General features: G+C 38.3%; 2 protein-coding genes across 43 annotated transcripts in view; one reads left to right on the forward strand and one right to left on the reverse strand.

Annotated features, from left to right (window-relative positions):
• The window catches only part of Shld2 (shieldin complex subunit 2), a 100,087-nt gene that overhangs the window by 36,227 nt on the left and 43,909 nt on the right, over positions 1-19,951 (reverse strand). Inside the window, exon 1 of one of the 42 annotated variants that reach the window (XM_021246744.2) lies at positions 2,029-8,848. The exons of 40 other annotated variants lie outside the window; for them this stretch is intronic. The gene's annotated coding sequence lies outside the window, so the exon portion shown is untranslated. Of the gene's footprint in view, positions 1-1,948; positions 8,849-19,951 lie in introns of those variants that run through there. One more of the 42 variants, XM_021246743.2, reaches the window with a different exon arrangement.
• On the forward strand, positions 16,786-17,112 carry LOC101718438 (small ubiquitin-related modifier 3). Its single transcript, XM_087210950.1, has one exon. The coding sequence runs from the start codon at positions 16,786-16,788 to the stop codon at positions 17,110-17,112; it is 327 nt and encodes a 108-aa protein (XP_087067076.1).

Here is a 19,951-nt window from a genome sequence, read left to right on the forward strand (position 1 = left end):
AATAACCTAGAAGCCCATGAAGAAAAGAATGGATAAAGCATAAAATATTCAAAGAGGTAATACTATATGGCAACAAAAATAAGTGAACAAGAACTACATCTCAACACAGATACATCATACAAACATAACTTTAAATGAAAAAAGTATAGCTTTAAAAGTATGTAACTTAGGATACCAATATATCGAATTTTCAAATATTCTTGAGAATAGAAAAACAAATGTAAGACTGTAATTAGCTTTGGGAGGGAGGAATGGGAATGTGATAAATAAAAGGGAGACAGAGGGCTTCAACTATTGAAATCAAACCATTGCATTTGATTTTTTTTAAGTGGGTGTAATTACAGAGATATTCTTATATTGTTCAGAAATATTTTATAATATTAAAAATCCTAGAGAAAAAACATTCTGAAGCAAGGTTATGGGTGACTTTTGAAAAAGATTTCTATTTTAATAGTTTTACTCTAATGAGTAATGATATATATAATTTTCATAATATCAATTTTTTGCTTGGTAATTCAGGCTTTTCTTTTGCAATCTTTAAGTTGAAAATAATGATCCAACAGTTATATAAGAATGGCCCTATATGTCACATTTCAAGACAAGATTTTAGTACAGTGACAGCAGCTGTTAAAGTACCAGCTGCTAAAATAAATATACTGCAATTTTCAAACACCTTATAATGGTGAATTATTGCTAAGAAGAATTATATAATTTTAGGTGTCAAGTTATGACTCATTGAAAATCAAAGAACTAAGCACTATTATAATTACCCCCAAATCCCACTCTTATTTCTTACAAAAAGATTATAGAAACATGTATAATGAATAACTGATCTAATGTGTTTAATAATCAGATCTAATTTGTTTTACTATTTATATGCCACTATTAGATTTGCCAGTAGGAGGCCCCAAACAGCACAGCAAAAACCCCCAAGTTCAAACTACATAAGGGGAAGAGGGAGGACTATATTATCCTGATGTATTGGTGGGAATATTCAGATCTAAGCAAATCAAGCACATACCATTACCAATAACAAAAAATTATCTCTGAAGTCTTTGGGCTTCTTCAATGATTTCTTCCCTGTAGCCTCAAATTTTCAAAAATGAAACAGAAACAAAGAAATTTCTCCTATGTTGCTTCTTTGCTCTCTCTCTCATTTATTCTTCACTTAAATACGGTTTCTGCTATAATATTTTCATTCTGGAAACAAATGACCTTCAAATAGCCAAATCCAAAGGTAAATTTTTAATCCATCTTACTGCCATTTGAAACTATCCCTCCCTCTCTCCTCAAACATTCCACTTTTTTTAATTCCATAAGACCACCAAATTAGAATTATTTTGTGCTTTAAAAGACAGATATGGATGAGTTTATTTATTCATTCACATAATAAAAACAGTGGATACTACTTTCTGGGCACTATGCCGGGTACTGAGAATCCAACAATAACCAGGAGTGTTAAGCGGTTTCTAGTTTAATGAGAGAGCTAAAGTGAAAATGATAAAGTAGTAATATGAATGCTATTGAACTAAAAGTTGTGGCATCTCTGGAGGGGAGAGGCCTGGGAGACTCCAACCAATGTGAGACTACCTTATGTGCATTTTTCATAGGCTCTTAAGACTAGAGTTAATCACAAAATGTTGATACTCCATTTATTAAAATTATTACTGCTGGGCATTGCAACGCATACCTGTTAACCCAGCACTCAGGAGGCTGAGGCAGAAGGAGCACAGTGAGTGTCCGGCCTGGGCTACACAGTGAGTTCAAAGCAAGTCTAAACAACATAGAGAGATCATGCCTCAAAAGTGAATGAATGAATGAATTAATTTAATTAAATAATAATTACTAATGCTGTTAAATGTTTAGGAAAAAAGCACACTACAGCCCAGGAGTCATCCCTACTCCCCACCCCAACACGGGGCCAGGAGTGCTACCCCGACTGGCTTACCCAAAGGACAGCCTGCTGGAGGTCATCTCCGAGACGTCTAGAAAGGGCTACGGCACTCAGTGGTTCCTGTGTTTGCTTACCATTTTCTCCTAAAGGCTCTGGAATCTGACTTTATTTAGTTCCTTCTATTAAGACAGTAATGAAGCTCAGATTGCCGAATAAGCACTCACAATGTTTCACCACTCCGATTTGGAACTCTTCTCTAGAACACCCCTCTCTCCTAACTGGTCCTCTCACTGCTCTGGTTTTTCTCTATCTCTTCTTTCATGATGCACACGTTTGTCTCACACATCTCTGTGGAACCTGTCAAATCCCATTCCTTTACTCTCCACACATCTGATTATGCTTTACAAATCACACTGCACCTCCTCATTCCTGAACTTCAGACTTCTTGTATCACTGCATGGGACAGGCTCACAGTAGAACTCAAAGATAAGCTCCAATGCCCCACGAGTTTCCTGGGCAGGGACTGCTAGTGCAGCACACAGGGGTGACACAGAGTGGCCTTGAGAGTTCAGAGAAATCCCCAAGATAGGAGATGCCTGAGATGAGTCAAAACTCTATAGAGCACAAGCTATTTATATGTAACATGACCTAGGTCTGCCTTGGCTATGTGTCCCAATAAATTCCTCAATAAATGTGGGGCTACGGCCCTCTAAAAGTTATCTACAAAAATGAGTAATTTGGTTTTTGTTTTGTTTAGTTTTGGTCTGTTTTTCCAGTTAAGGTCTCACTATGTAGTCTAGGCTGGCCTTGAACTCACTACACAGCCCCAGCTGGCTTATAACTCACAGCAATCCTCCTGCCTCAGCCTCCCACGTGGTGGGATTACATGTATGTGCCATCTTACCTGCCTTAAAAAAGAGTAATAAAAAAAAATCTTTACATCAAAGACTGCTGCTACTAAGTACTATAATTTATAGGAGTTGTGTGTATGTGAATAGAGGGATGAAGAATGGTAAGGATAGGGGAAAACAATGTTTTTCTTAGCAAAATCACATACAAGAGTGAAGTCCGGGACACTGGGTAAGTTTCAAAGACTCTAGGGTATATTCTGTGTGTACTCAGAGGGTAAAGCTCATGACCATACCAGATGAAACTTGCAAGCACATGTCCATTACCACAGTTAATAATTACACAATTTCCCAACCTGCAGAGGGCCGATTTAGTCAGAAAGACCAATACATCCACAGGCCTTCACCTTTAGAATGGCCAGAGTGACAAATGGGTCAAAGATTTAAAAAGCAGGATGAACTCTTATCAGCAGGTTTTGTCTTTGACGAACACTGCAGCTAAAACATGCTTGTTACAAAATACACAGGGTTAAAGAGAGGGCTTCTGTCCATCTCCTTACAACCAGACCCTCACTGTTATAATGGGGTATGGCCAGCATGGGCCCTTGCTGTGTCTACTAAAACACCAAATAATCATAAGATCCTTGGTGACATCAACTGAAAAAATGAAGAGGACTGTAACTAAAAGCATGGGTTTTGGAATAAGACAGGTGTGACTTTAAACCCCTACTCTGCAGCTTACTAAAAAATGCAAACTGACAGTGGTGAAGCCAGGGGACAGTTACATGGCATTCACTACAATATGCTTTCTATTTCTGTACACATTTGAAAACATCTCTAATAATAAACATCTTTATCAAATGAAAAATTTTCTGTTAACCGAAAATAACAAAATTCATATCTCACAGTGTTGTTAGACGGCACACGCTAACTGATAAATATTAGCTTTTGCTAGTCATATCTAAGAAACTTTACATACATATAACTGGTGACATACACAACTCACAATATTTCCTTCATGGTTTTGTTTTATGTGTATTTTATAAAGTTTTAAGAATAAAATTGAAGTAATTTTGTATTCTGCTTCAATCCATACTTGGCCACCCTTATATGCCAACTGGCAAGGCCCTAATCATTTTATTTTTTGAGACAGGGTCTCACTATGTAGTTCAAGCTGGCCTTGAACTCACTACATAGTGCAGGCTCCCGACAATCCTCCTGCCTCAGTCTCCTGATTACAGGTATATGCCACCACACCAGGCTCAAGGTCCTAATTATTTTAATGATACCTTGATACCTTAATAATAAATCTAATTTAGTTAACCATTATTTTTAATTCATTTACTTGTTTCTAACTTATCATTATAAATATTGCTGCAATAAATTATTCAGTGCATTTAGCATCAGTTTTCAATTATTTTCTTATGATAAATTTTATTAGGTATAGAATTATTAAATATGTACATTTTATTTTCTGTTTTAAGTAAGTACCTTTTATGGCTCTTAATATTTTATTAAATGTGGGCTAGCAATTTAGCTCAGTGGCACCATGCCTGCCTGGCAAGCACAAGGTCCTGATTTCAATCCCCTGTACTGAAAAAAGATTATTATATTACTGTTTGTAAAAGAACTGGATAGTTTATAGTGTTACAAACAATGTCTGAATGGACTAGTTTTCCCACAACTTTGGTAGCATCTTACAAAGTAATCTTCCTAGTAAGGGTGGAGAGGTACCTCACTATTGTATGATTTGCATTCTCCTAGTTATTTAAAAAACTGAAATGATAATGAATTTTAAATTACATGTGGACTAAAACTCTTAATATATGAGAAATATGCAAACATATGTACACCCAGACAAAGTAATATAAAAACAAATCAGAGATAAGCAGATACATGTCACAGGAAAAAACATGGTTTAAAATACTGAAAACACTCTCCCTCACAGTAAAAGTGAAAGATATAAACTAATGAGCAAACATTTTCTACCTATCAAACTAGCAAAGATCCCTGGACAGGGTGCAAGACTACAGGACAATGATTTATACTGCTAAGAGTTTAAATGGGTGAAATCCTTCTGGAGAGTGATATGGCAATGTATGCCTAAAGTCTTCAAGGCCTGCGGCCCTGTGTCCCGCAATTAAACTTATGGCAATTTATCAATTCTGAATCAGCTCCACGTATTTTCATATCACACTTATTTATAATGCTAGGAAAAATAAGAAAAATGAGTATGGACTGAGTCTGGCTAAATAAATCTGGGCACATCCAAACAAAGCCAAACTAGACAACCACTTAAAATCATGAAGAGCATATACTGTCATACCAAATTGTTTTCTCAATACACTGATAGACAAAACAAGAAGACTGTAGAAAATCGGGGATGCTCAGCACCCAGGAGGAGGCTCCCCTGCCACCATTCCACCTTTCCTAGGGCAGAGGAGGTAAGCCAATCCCAGCACCCAGGAGAAGGCTCTCTGCTGACATTCCACTGCTCCTAAGGCAGAGGAGGTGAGCCAATCCCAGCGCCAAGGAGGAGGCTCCTCACCGCCATTCCACCATGCCCAGGGCAGAAGAAGTGAACCGCGCAAGTGCCAGCAGGACCCCTCCCCCATGGAAATGAGAAGATATGTAAACAAGCCTCAAAAACAAACTTCCAGATCACCTACAGCAACACCAAAGGGAAACAAGATGGAACACTATGATACTCAACCTCCTGGACTCCCTGAACTGGCAACAAAAGAGGATCTAGAAAAAATAAAATCAGAAATAATTTATCACATAGCAGCAGAGACTGTGCTCATAGTGCAAGACATGATTAATAAATCTAGAGAGGACAAAGATAAAAAAATAGTGGAGCTGAGGAACATGATGGAATCCCAACATAGGAAACAAATGAAATCCATAAAACAGATGCAAACAGATTTCCAGGAGAATAAAAACTCCATTGAAAGTTGACACAGCAGAATGAACCAATGTGAGGACAGAATTTCAGATATAGAAGATAAGATTGCAATTAGTGACCAGGAAAAGAAGAATGCTTTAAAATTGTAAGGGACCACAAGAAATCAATCCAGCAGCTGCTAGACAATGCAAAGAAGAATAACATAAGACTGACTGGAGTCAATGAAGAAACAAGAGAGAGTGCAGATGACATTAAAAAAACTCTTCACAGAAGTGATGGCAGAAAACTTCCCAAGCAGGGGAGAAGAACTTGACATACAGATAAGTGAGGCATATAGGATTCCAACTAGCCTTGATCAAAAAAATCTACACATAGGCATGTAATTGTTAGGATCCCAGAAACCCAACAGAAGAACAAAATTCTACAAGCAGTGAGAGAAAAGAAACAAATTACATACAAAGGAAAACCCATGAGAATCACAGCAGACTTCTCAATCCAAACCCTCAAGGCAAGAAGAGCTTGGAATGATGTATTTCAAGCCCTAAAGGAAAACAGCCTCCAACCCAGATTGATGAACCTTGCAAAACTTTCAAAATTGATGGAGAAATAAGACACTTTCATGATAAAGAGAACCTTAGGAACTTCATGAATACCAAACCAACACTCCAAAACATTTCAGACAATATCCTAGGAAAAGACAATGAGGATCACAACCCCAGGAAGCACAGCAGAATGAATCCATTGGGCAAGACAAATTAAACACAAAGGAGGAGAATCCAACAAAAAGTCATCACAGGATTTTAAAACTTTTAACTTCATCTCCCTAATGAGTGTATAATTCAATCTTATTGTATTGATTAGCATTTTTCTGATTCTAGTGTTGCACACCTTTCCTTGTGCTATATTGGCTATTTGTCATATTCTTGTGTCTACTTTTTAATTGGGTTGTCTATTAATGAGCTTTAAGAGTTCTTTATATATTCTGGTCATAGGTTATATGCATTGTAAATATGGTCTGTTTAAGGACTACTTTTCATTTTAACGATGTCATTTAAAGTTCTAAATTTTGATGGAATCTCATTTATCAATTTTCTTTTATACATCACGTTCTTTTGTATCCTAGCAAGTTCTTGCCTACCCTAAACTCATAAACATTTTCCCTTATAATTTCTTAAAATTTTATACTTTTAGGCTTTCATATTTAGGTTCATAGATCCTTTCAAGTTATTTTTATGTATGGAAATAAAGGGTTGAGGTTAATTTTTTATATATGGATACCAAGTGTTCTGGTGCCATTTGCTGAAAACTCTATCTTTTCCTCGGCTCTTGAATTGAGTTTATAGTCTATAAAATGTTAATGTTAAATAATCTTTGAAAACTCAGTGGACCATATATGTGTGGTTCTATTTCTAGATTCTGTTTTATTCCAATGAGCTATATGTCTTTCCTTAGACCAACACTGCCTTGATTATTGTAGCTTTAGAGGAAGCCTTAAAATTAGGTACTAAACATCTTCCAACACATTTTTTTCTTTTTACTTTTCTAGGTCCTTTGTACTCCTACATAACTTTTAAATTTCAATATCCAATTCTTCATTTATAGCAAGTATACACAGACCTGAATTTTTATATATACCTTATTTCCTAATCCTGCTAAATTCAAATACAAGTTCTAGGAGGTCTAGAGATTCCTTAGTATTTTCTCTGTAGATGATCATTTCATCTACATATAAAGACTTTACTTCTACCTTGCCAATCCTATCCTAATTGTGTCATTTTATTGCCAGACTATTTTGGTTTAGGCCTATGTTTCAAAGTTTAATGGACAGATGAAGAATAGGCATATCTGCCCTTGTTCCCCACCTTACGGACAAAGCATTGTATTTTTTCCATTCATATAAGGCGTTTTTGCTGGAACTACGGAGTATATGTCTTTAATCTGTTGAGAAGGTTCTGTCCTACTTCTAGTCTCCTGATAGCTTTTACCATGAACAGCTGTAGAATTTAGTCAATACTTTTTCTCCAACTACTGACAGGATCATATGGCTTTTTCCTTTCCTCTGTTAAAATGATGACTTTTGGGGATGGATCTTCCAATGCTGAACCAACACTGCCATCCCTATAATAAAAGCACTTTCTACATACTGCCAGATCTGACTTCTAATAGTTTGTTGTTAAACAAATTTCTATCTATGTTCATACTTTTTTCTTCTATTATCTTTATCCAGTTTTAGGATTAGCACAATGCTGATTTCCTAAAATGTGGAGAGAAGTGTTCCTTTTTTTTTTCTGCTTTACATGTTTGATATAATTTATCAGTTAAAATGCATACGAGCCTGTTGTTGTCATATAGGCAGGTTTTCAAGCTAGGAATATACTTTAATAGGTGCTATTCAAATTTTATATTTCCTCTAGAGTTAGTTTCATTGCCTTCCAAGGTACTTCTTAGAAGTTGTCAAATTTATTTCAAAACAGATTTTTGTAATGTGCTTTCTATATCCTTTTAAATTCTGTAAAATCTATGGTAATGTCTCCTAGATCTTGATACTGTAATTTTAAAAATGTATAATTGATATTGTGTAATAGGAAAAAAAGGTCTAAAGGAGCAGAGGAAATGAGAGGAATACCGGAAAGGAAAAAAGGGAAAAGAAAAAATATGAGAAAAGGAGAAAAATGGAAACAAAGTCTTTGCAAATAGGGAAGGGTGGAGGGGGTGATGGGAGAGCAGGGGAAGGGGAAAAAAATAATAACCAAGACATTCAGGTAATGGTACAAGATCCCAATGATGTATGTAACTGTATTTTATATCTAAAACTTACCAATAAACTTAATGGGGGGAAAAAAAAGAAAATCAGGGATGCTAAGATATACATTTAAAAAAAAAAAAAAGAACAATATTCACTGTACCATTATTTATCTTGAGGTTAAAAACCACTTCTTTCCTATGCTCTCCATAGTGACTAATGTAAGGTACGGTGAAAAAGAAACAGCTCTTTTATGTTTTAATCTCATTTAACTAATCCAACTGTTACTGTAATTCACTTGTGAAAACATATAACACTGATATGAATAACCCATATGCTATGTATATTCATGCCGAATTCTACTTTTTAAATTTAATTTTACTGATACATTTTAGGTATAAGATATAATGACATTCATCATTGGAAATCTGCACCTTTACATAATCTCTTCATTCTTATTTTTCCCCATTCCCCTGCCCTCCCTTCAACTCCTCCATCCCTATTTACAAAGACTTTGTTTCCATTTTTTCATTTTCTAATATTAATTCCTTTCCCTTCTTTCCTTTCCCCTACCCCTCCCACTTCCCCTTCCCCTTTACCCCTTTTCTTCCTATTTCATATTATCTATTATACCTTTTAGTCCTTACATTTTCAGTTTCTCACAATACAGAAACTCTTTGGTATTTACACGTGTCCTATTTATTTCACTTAAGAGTATCACCTCAATGTGCATTCATTTAGTTATAAATGTCTCTAATTTCTCATTTTTTATGGCTGAGTAGAACTCCATTTTATTTTTTAAAAGTTTTTCTTTATCCAGTCTCCAGTTGATGGGCATTTGGGCTGTTTCCAAGTTTTAGCTATTACAAACTGTGCTGCTATGAACATGGGTGCACATATATCACTGTGGTAGGATTCTTTTAATTCTCTGGGGAAGATATCCAGCAGGGGAATAGCTGAGTCAAATGGGACTTCCAGTCCTAGTTCTTTGAGGTATTTCCATACTGATTTCCACAGCAGTTGTACCAGTCTACACTCCCACCAGCAGTGGAGCAGGGTTCCTCTTTCCCCACAGCCCCGCCAGCATTTGTTATTGGTTCATTTCATGATAGCAGCCATTCTTTCTGGGGTGAGGTGGAATCTCAGCATTGTTTTCATCTGCATCTCTTGAATGACCAGTGATGTTGAACATTTTTTTCATATGTTTATTTGGTATTTCTACTTCTTTGTCTGAGAAATGTCTGTTCATTTCAGATGCCCATTTTTGGATTGGGTCTTTAAATTTGGGAGGTCTGATTTTTTTAAGTTCTTTATAGATTCGAGATAGTAGACCTTTGAGGAACAGCAGGTGAAGATTTTTTCACACATTGTGGGTTGTCTCTTCACACTGTTGGTGGTTTCTCTTGCTGTGCAGAAGCTTTTTAATAAGAAGAGATCCCACTTGTTGATTGTTTGTGCTAGTTCATGGGCAACTGAGGTTTTGTTCATAAAATCTTTTCCTACACCAGTGTCTTCAAGAGTTCTACCTAACCTCTGTTCCAGCCGGTTCAGTGCTTCAGTTTTAATATTTAGATCTTTGATCCATTTTGATTTTAGTTTAGTGCATGGTGAGAGATTTGGTGTAGTTTTAATCTTTGGCAAGTTGAAACCCAGTTTTTCCAGCATCATTTATTACAGAGGCTATCTTTCCTCCAGTGAGGGTGTTTGGCTCCTTTGTCAAAAAGGAGGTGGCTGAGTGTGTCTGGAGTTGTTTCTGCATCTCCCTGTTCCACTGGTCCTCAGGTCTGTCAGTACCATGCTGTTTTTATCACAGTAGCTTTGTAGTATAGTTTCAAGTTGGGGATTGTGATACCTCCTACCTTGTCTTTATTGCCTAGAATTGCTTTTGCTATTCTAGGTCATTTCTGGTTCCAAATGAATTTTTGGATTGTTTTCTCAAGTACTGTGAAGTATGCTGCTGGGATTTCAATTGGGATTGCACTGAATCTATATAGCAGTTTTGGAAGTATGGCCATTTTCACTATGTTGATTCTTCCCACCCAGGAGCAAGGGATGTCTTTCCATTTTCTGATATCCTCTTCAGTCTCTTTTTTCAAACTGTTACAGTTTTCAGAGAAGAGGTCTTTGATTTCTTTTGTTAGGTTGATTCCTAGGTATTTTAATTTTTAGGGTGCTATTGTGAAAGGAACTGATTGCTCTATTTCTCTCTCAGTGAGTCTGTTTTTCATGTAGAGGAAATCTATTGATTTTTGTGTGTTGACCTTGTATCCAGCTACTTTACTGAATTTGGTTATTAAGTCTAGAAGACTTTTGGTGGAGTTCTTTGGGTCTTCTATATAGAGTATCATATCATCTGCAAATAATGACAATTTGACTTCATTTCCTATCTTTATTCCTTTTATTTCTTTCTCTTGTCTAATTGCTGTGGCTAATGTTTCCAATACCATATTGAGCAGGAGTGGTGATAGTGACCATCCTTGTCTTGTTCCTGATTTTAGTGTGAAGCATTTCAATTTTTGACTATTTAGTATGATACTGGCTGTTGGTTTTTCATAGATGGCTTTTATCAGATTGAGGTAGACACCATCTATTCCAATTTTTTGGAGAGTTTTATTATAAATGTATGCTGGGTTTTGTCAAATGCTTTTTCTGCATCTACTGAGATGATCATATAGTTTTTCTCCTTGGTTCTATTAATATATTGCATCACATTTATTGATTTGTATATGCTGAACCATCCCTGCATGCTTGGGATTAATCCCACTTGGTCAGGGTGTATGATCTTCTTGATTATCTTCTACATTCTATTTGCCAACATCTTATTAAGGATTTTTGCATCTATGTTCATTATTGGGATTTTCTTATAATTCTCTTTTTTGGATGGGTCTTTCTCTGCTTTGGGTATCAAGGTGATGCTGCTTACAGGAATGAATTCAGGAGTATTGCTTCCCTTTCAATTTCATTGACAAGTTTAAACAGTAGTGGTAGTAGTTCCTCTCTAAATGTCTTATAGAATTCATTAGTGAAGCCATCAGGACCTGGGCTTTTCTTAGTTGGTAAGTTTTTAATTACATTTTCAATTAATTGATTGATATTGGGTCATTTAGAATTTTTAGGTCATCCTTGTTCAACTTTGGTAATTCACACATATCTAGGAATCTGTCCATTTCTCCTAGACACTGCTGGGAGGCTGAAGCAGGAGGATCGTCACAAGTTCGAGACCAGCCTGGACTACCAAGTGAGTTTAAGGGCAGCCTCAACTACATAGTGAGACACTGTCTCAAACTGCCTCCAAAATAAATAAATAAATACATACATACATACACTGACTAAATGACAGAATATTTCTGCATTTTTTATTACTTCAGGTAGCATATAAGCTACCTGTATATTATCTGTGCCTCAAGAACCAAAGCTATTGAAGTTTAATGTTACTATCTATTCCTATATCTGAAATAACAGCTACTAAAACAATCCTGCAAGAAGACAACTGATTTCTTACATTTCCTTTCAATGATCCTTCTGCTTCAGCCTCCCGAGTTCTGGGTTACAGGCATTCACCACCCTGCCTGGCTGGGGTGACCCTACATTCTGACTTGCCCAGTATAGTCCTGGTTTAGCTCGCTGTTCTGGTGTCACCCTGTTTCTCTTTTCACTCCCAATAGTGTCTAGGTTTGGAGAGAAATTCCACCATTACCCTAGTCAAGAACTACACACACACATGAACACAGGACTATTACTGAAGAGGGCACCCCTACTATATTCTCTCAGAGGCATTAAAACAAATAGCAAAACCTTGAACAGCGAGGGGAAACATTCTGCTCCACTTTCCTGTTAAAATGTTTGACAAAAAAATATTAATTGAAGTGAGGTTGAATTATAGCCAAGAAAACAAAAATGATGCACATTCCAGAATCTCGGGACACATATAATAATTGAATGAGTAGGAAAAAGAATTAACCTGTTTGGCAATTAAGGGGAATAAAAAGAGGGTCATCTGTCAGGTCTAGGTAATGAAGCTGAAGACAACAGAATAAACCCTTTCTAGATCCAGCATTACTAGATGTCTCAGTCAGCAAGATGACACATGTCTAAGGATCGGCGTGGTCAAAGGAAGGTCAAAGAAAAAACCCTAAGACTAGTAATCATGACCTCAAAAGGTAGGCCCAAGGATCTGCTGGAGCTCTTCTGCTTGCTCTCATCTCCACCCATCTCCTACAAAAGATGAAAGGCAAAATAAAAAAGCTGTGCTACTAACAGCATAGCATTCCTTTATAAAAAGTATACTCATCTCAGCAAATGGCACAGCCAGGTCCTCACACCAAAAACCTTGATGCTGTCACTGATTCTTCTTTTGTTCATACTCTACTCTGAATTTGTCATCAAGTCCTTGTAATATTTATTCAGGGGCTGACTACTTTTCTCACCTCCACTTGCTACTCCCTACCTCCCACCAGCACCATCTGGATTATTTGTAAGAGCCTCAAACTGGTTTTCCTGAGTCTTTCACCTGCCCCCAGAACACTGAGCTCACAGAAGGTAAGGAACCTGCCCAGGTAAGGAGACCTGTAGGGGGAGTGCAAGGACTAGAATGGGGGAAACCAAACTACAGAGTCTAAATTCTTACCCACCAAGCCATATTGGCTCTCTGGCCTTTTGTCTGCCCAACTGTGGGGCTAGAATCCAAGCTAAAACCCTACCATTGAGTTACACGAAACATACTCACTACATGTGACTTATCTTGACAGGTGTGAGAGGAGCAAAACTTCAACACAAGGAGCTTTATTACCAAAGATGTCCAAATGAGAAGATTTCATTATGGGGTGGATTATAAATGGCCTTTAGGAAGACATCTCTCTCAAGCAGGTTATAGTAGTGCACACCTGAAGTCACTGCTACTGGGGAGGCTGAAGTGGGAGGATTCCTCTGATCTCCAAGTTCGAGACCAGCCTGGGAAGATGGCGAGATCCTATCTTAAAATAACAAACAAAAAAAAGGCATCCTTCAATATTCCCTTGCTTCCCTCATATCCAACAGATTTCTATTCATTCTCCCCCACCGTGTGTCTGTGTGTGTGTGTGCGTGCGTGCGTGCGTGCGTGCGTGTGTGTGTGTGTGTGTGTGTGTGTGTGTGTGTAGCTAGGGATGGAAACCAGGTATGCTAAGCAAGTGCTGTACCACTTAGCTATGCTCTCAGCCCCTCTCTTTCATTTTTACAGTAATAATCTGGTGACGAGATGTTAACTTCTAAAAATTAAATACTCAAAAACCTGTTGCTCAGTAAGTTAAAATAAGAGCAAATACAGCAAACTACTAATGACAGAGGTACCCTTCTGACCTAAACTCTTACCACTTGCTTCCTTTAATATCCCACAGTACACCTCAACACCTCTATATCTGTGGTCATCTCTACCCTAAACATTCTTCCCTACACTTAGAATGTCTTTAAATTTGAAGGATAGAGACAGAAAATGGCAGAGTAATGATTGGTAGCAAAATTCAGCCTCTCCAAGATGTAGAACGCAGACAATGAAAATAACTCAGTGAGAAAAAAAAAGAGAGAGAGAGAAAGAGAAGCAGATTACCAGGAAACTGGAAGGAACTGACAAGAAAAATTAGAAGCTACAAAGAAAGCCATATTCAAAGCGACAAAGACAGTCCACAACACAGAGAAAAGACAGAAACAATCTGGAGTCTCTCTACATCTTTTAGCTCGTAGGGAGGGGTACCCAGGTCCCCAGTGCAAGGTAAGCACCCAGGGCTGGGAGATTGAGAGAGAAATGGTACGGGTCCCCAAGGCCGTATGAACTGCAAAAATAACATGGGGTTTGGCTGGAAGGGACTCTTTACACATGGCAGGCAATGGCCAGAGAGGGAATCAAGATTCAAGAGAGGGATTCAGAGAGGGGCCAGCCATATTGCCAAAGAGCACTTGATTACGTGTCATTTCAGGAAGGGGTTGGTTATTGAAATCTGGGACTAGAACAACTGAAGAACAACTTCACTTCAGGGTTCCTAGTGTACCCTATCACAGTGACTGAGTGATGGAGCCATGGGAGACAGCCATGGACAGGGGGTAGGCTAGAAGAGATCCCCTGACAAGTTTAAACTCAGGCTGGGAAGGACACAGTCCCACCACCTGCAGGGAGAAGCCAGGCCCAATTGAGATATGCTCAGAAACAGCTGGGTCTGAAAGTGCCTGTGGCATTAAGACCTTGAACCCTTGCCCTGCTACTTATCTCCAGCACAGATCTGAGGTTGACTGCCTTCCCCATCCACCACTGTGAGCAAGGCCAGGTCACTGCCACAACCTAGGGTAAACGGAGGGGCTCTGGAATAGCGGTGCACGTCACAGACTCACAGGCCAGAGGCAAGGCAGAGAAAACCGAGACGTGATGGGCACAACTGCAGATCCCACAAGGAAGCCACTCATTCAAAAAGACAGAAAAAAATTTTCCCTGTTTTTGGACTCATTTCCTTTTCTTTTCTTTCTCCTTTTTCATTTTTATTCTTTTTCCTTTTCATTTGTTCTTTTTTATTCACTATATTATTCCTTTTTCCTCCTTTTGGCTTTTATCTTCAATTTCTCATTGGTTTTCTATAACTATCTTTCTAGTCCATAATAGGGTCCTTTCTCTCACTTCTCTTATTTCTTATCTCCTAATGTTTCAATTTTTCAAATTTTTCCTTTGTCTTTCTCTAAGTCCCCACCTCCTGTATCTTTAACAGTATAACCATTAAGCTTTATGAGTCATTAGTTATTTATCTGTTACTGTTGTTGAATTCTTTAATATCATTAGAAGTATAGTTATCACATTTAGTAACTATTTGCTGTATATCAATATTTGGTTTGTCTTAGGGTTTATACCATAATTCTAGATTTCATTTCTAAGGTTAAGGGTGATTCATGATAGGTTTTTATGGTATGTCAATATACAGTTTTTCTTGGACAACATTACTGTTGCTGATGTACTAGATATTGCCATGATCCCAAAGTTGTTGTGATTAACGGGTTTTCGCTGTATACCAATGTGTGGATTACCTTTGTGACAGTAATAATACTGCAGTCCACTCCAGGAGAACTGAATGCTGGACCAACTACACTGCATCCCCCTCCCATATTAACACAGGTGATCAGATCTTGGGACAGAGGCAAAGGACTATAGTTAGTCGTTCCCTGAGTGTATCATGAAAAGCAGACTAAGCAATATCCATACTAGCAACAATATCCTTCCACTACAGGTTACCACATACCTAAGTACAAAACAAACAAACAAAACAATGGAAAGATGAGAAAACAAGGCAACAAAATGCCTCCCAAAACTCCCAATTCCCCAAAAGCTGACCCAAGGGGGAAGGAAAGGAAAAGTCACACAGCCAAATTAGTTGACACGATAACAGAATAAATTTAAAAACATATTACTGAGGTGCTTGGAGGGCTCACACAAAATATAACCAGATAATGGAGGTAATATACAAAAGAATCAGGAAGCTTACAAAGACACTAGTAAAAAGCAAGCTGAGCTAAATGAAATAATACGAAGCATAGGGCCGGGGATTTAGCTCAGTGGTTTCGCCACCTGCTGTGCAAGCGCAAGGACCCGAGTTCGATCCCTGGGACCAAAAAAAAAAAAAAAGAAAAGAAAAAGAAAACATGAATGGTCAGTTTAACAAAGAACTAGAGTTCATGAAAAGGTTCTAAATAAAAATCCAAGAGATTAAAATTTATATGGAAAGTACAGGCAGCAGAAATGACCAATGTGCGGACAGAGTATCAGAATTAGAAGATAGAGATGCTTTATAGACCAATTACTCAGATACCTTAAAAACAATAAGAGAACATGAAAAATGAATTCAACAGCTGCTAGACCACACAAAGAGGACTAATTTAAGATTAATTGGAATAAGTAAAAAATCAGAAAACAGCACAAAGAGCTTAAAAACCTATGAAAATAATAGCAGGAAAGTTTCCAAATATGGGAAAAGAATTAAACATACATATAATTGAGGCATACGTAACCCCAAATAGCCAAAATCAAAAAAACTGCCCCATCTCTCACACTAATCAAAATACCACAACTGCAACAATGGGACAAAATCTTAAAACCTGTTAGAAGAAGCAACATAGCAGACTTCTCATCACAAAACTTAAAGGCCAGAATAGCTTAACAGTGAAACATTTCAAGCCCTAAAAGATAACTTCCAGCCCAGACTTTTACAACCTGCAAAACTTCCAAAATTGATGGAGAAATAAGGTATTTCCATGACCAAGAACACCTCAAGAAATTCATGACCAGTTGTGGTGGGAGAGCGGAGGGGCCCAGAGCGTGACTTGCCCGCTCCTCGCTGCGTTTCCACTGCCTGTCGCCAGTCGCCACCGCTGCCACCACGCAGCCATGCCTGAGGAGAAGCCCAAGAAGGCTGTGAAGATGGAGAATGACCACATCAACCTGAAGGTGGCTGGGCAGGAGGGCTCGGTGGTGCAGCTCAAGATCAAGAGGCACATCCCACTGAGCAACCTGATGAAGGCCTACTGCGAGAGGCAGGGCTTGTCAATGAGACAGATCAGATTCAGGTTTGATGGGCAACCCATTAATGAAACAGATACTGCAGCACAGCTGGAGATGGAGAATGAGGACACCATCAATGCGTTTCAGCAGCAGATGGGAGGTGCGGCCTCCAGAGGGACCGTCGTGCACCCTGCGTTTGCTGTGGAGTGGTGAGCACACAGCCAAGCTGATCACGGGAGTCTGGGAGCCGAGTACAATCACCACCCAACTCACATCTGTCGGGTGCACTTCCAGTGCAATGCAGAACTGCACCTAGAGACGCGTCTACAGCTTAAATTGGGCCAGATTGTTTTCTGATTAGATAAAATGAGTTGTGAGGTTTTTGGTTTTTTCTCCCCTCCCAAAACATTTTTTTACAAGAATTGTAGCCGAATGTTGGCTCCATCTGTGGCCAAGTTCTCATCTCAGAGTTGAGACTGCTCCTGAACTGCCTGTGGTAAGTATACAGACAGTGCACATTCTCCCAGGGAGTACTGCTGTGGGACCACTGGCAGAATTTCATTCACTTTTTGCTGTAGACACAAGTGCTGCGATTGAAACTTGAGGCTCTAAAAAGAAGAAAGAAAGAAAGAAACTTGAGGCTTTGTCAAGCATATGGTAAAGTGGAAGGGAAACACTGGACCGATTCTTGAAAGGTAATAAACATATGACAGGTCATTCAGTGCTGTGGCCCTGCTCTCTGCTCCTGATGCGTCCCCTGGGGCCTGAAGCTCAGGATGCCGTCCCTCTGCTCAGTAAATGGTGAAGGTACATGGGCAAAGATTGGTGCAACAAAAACCAGCTTTTTCCCTTTTTGTAACACAGAATAAACTACCTACACCACATTTCTCACTTGGTAATTGTATTGTGGCCTCAGACTTCTAGTAGTCACCTCTGATGAATAATTATGTTCTTCATAAAGAAAAGATGAAGTTTCCTGAATTTGCAGTTACGTTACTGTGTAAAAGAGCTACTTTAAAATGTGGTCGCATAAGAAACCCATGGAAAGGTGACTCTGTGTTCTTCTCATGGATTTTGTGCTCCGCCACTTTCCAAGTATGTATTGATGTTGTGCATTAGTACGGTGACTCCAGTTCTGTGACATATTTTGGGTTCTGCCAGTTTCAACGTTCATAGTTCTGCCTGTTGTCCTCTAAGGATCCACTGCTGCTTGACAGCCATTCTCTGACTTTCAGTCACCTGACAAGGACCTACCATCTCTTGCTTGCTTAAAATCCTGCAAAAATGTTCTTTGTTTTGCTGTATGGGCTCGGGGTGGGATATTTGTTGGCTCTGTTGTGGTTTTTCACCAATGTGTACATTATTTGTTGTCCTTTACTACTGTAAACAGTAAATATAGTTTGGTATTCTGAAAAAAAAAAAAAAAAAAAAGAAATTCATGACCACCAAACCAGCACTACAAAACATTCACAAGGATATATCCCAGATGGACACAACAAAGCCAACAATACCAAAAAATCTAATAGAATGAATACACCAGACAGAGTGAGCAGTTAAGCAAAATGGAGAAAAAAAAAGAAAATCAGCAACAGGAAAATAATGCAATGATAAGAATGAGTCAATATTTTTCAGCAATAACTCTCAATGTGAATGGTCTCAATTCCCCAATCATTGCCGGGGATTCTGCTCAATGGTTCCAGCGCCTGTCTGGCAAGCGCAAGGTCCTGAGTTCAATTCCCAGTACCAAAAAAAAAAAAAAAAAATCAATTAATTCTCCAATCAAAAGAAACAGATTGGCAGACTAGATCAGGAAACAAAACTCAATGATATGCAGTATACAAGAAACACATTGAATCTAAAAAGAAAAACAATAATCAAAGGATGAAAAACAGTATTCCATGTAACAGGAACCCAGGAAAAAAAGCAGGAGTAGCTATCCTAATTTCAGATAAAGTGATTTCATTACCATATTGTTTCTTTGGTGTGAGAAACTGAAAGTGGAAATAGATATTGGGAAGAAAATGTTCAAATGAGAAAGGGAACAAGGAGGGGAGGGGGAAAGGAAAGAAGGGACAATGAAAAAGGCATGGAAGGAAAAAATGGAAATAAAGCTTTCTAAATAAGGAGGAGAAGGGGCTCAAAGGGAGAGAGGGAATGGGAAAAAAAGAAGAAGCAAGATATATCATGTACAGGTACAAATTCCCTATGAGAAATGTGATCATTATGTATATCTAAAATTACCAATAAATGTTTTGCTTCAAAAGAAAAAGAAAAATTAAATACCTAGGAATTAACCTAACCAAGAAAGTAAAAGACCTCTATAATGAAAACAACAGTACTCTGAGAAAAGGGATCAAAGAGGATATCAGAAAACTTCCTACTCCTTAATAGGCAGAACCAATATCGTGAAAACTGCCATACTTACAAAACTGATACACAGATTTAACTCAATCGCAATCAAAATACCAATAGGATTCCTCATAGAACAATCCTAAAATTCGTATGTGTTATGGTTTGTGTTAGGTGTCTCCCCAAAGCCTCATGTGCTCATAGGTGGGGCTTTTTCAGAGGTGGCTGGATCTAGAGTTTGAGACCCTGGAACTGATTCAAGGTCCAATACTAGGCTCACAGAAGACAGGATTAAGGATGTGAGTGCTACTTGCCCTAAGCAGCCTGGATAAGATAAAAGGGGCAGAAAGACACTGTTAAGGTCCCTTGTTGCTTTTGCTGTCTTCTGTGTACAATGAACTGTTTCCCCTCTGTGACACCCCTCTGCCATGTGCCACCCTTCCTTGGAGCCAGCCAACTATGGACTGAAACCTCTACAAAGTGTAAGGGAAATAAACCTTTCCCCCTTTAACTTTGGGTATCAGGTATTTTGTCTCAGCAACAAAAAAAATTAACTAAGACAATATGGTAACCAGAAGAGAGCTAGAAGAGCAAAAGTAATTCTGGGCAATAAGAGCAATGCAGGAGGCATCACAGTCCCAGACTTCAAGTTATACCACAGACAGGTGGGTCAATGGAACAGAATAGAGGATGTAGAAATAAG

Source organism: Heterocephalus glaber, unplaced genomic scaffold, assembly GCF_053883595.1.
Source record: "Heterocephalus glaber isolate CG9 unplaced genomic scaffold, H.glaber_assembly_v1.0 deba00001235, whole genome shotgun sequence".
NCBI classification, from domain to species: domain Eukaryota; kingdom Metazoa; phylum Chordata; class Mammalia; order Rodentia; family Bathyergidae; genus Heterocephalus; species Heterocephalus glaber.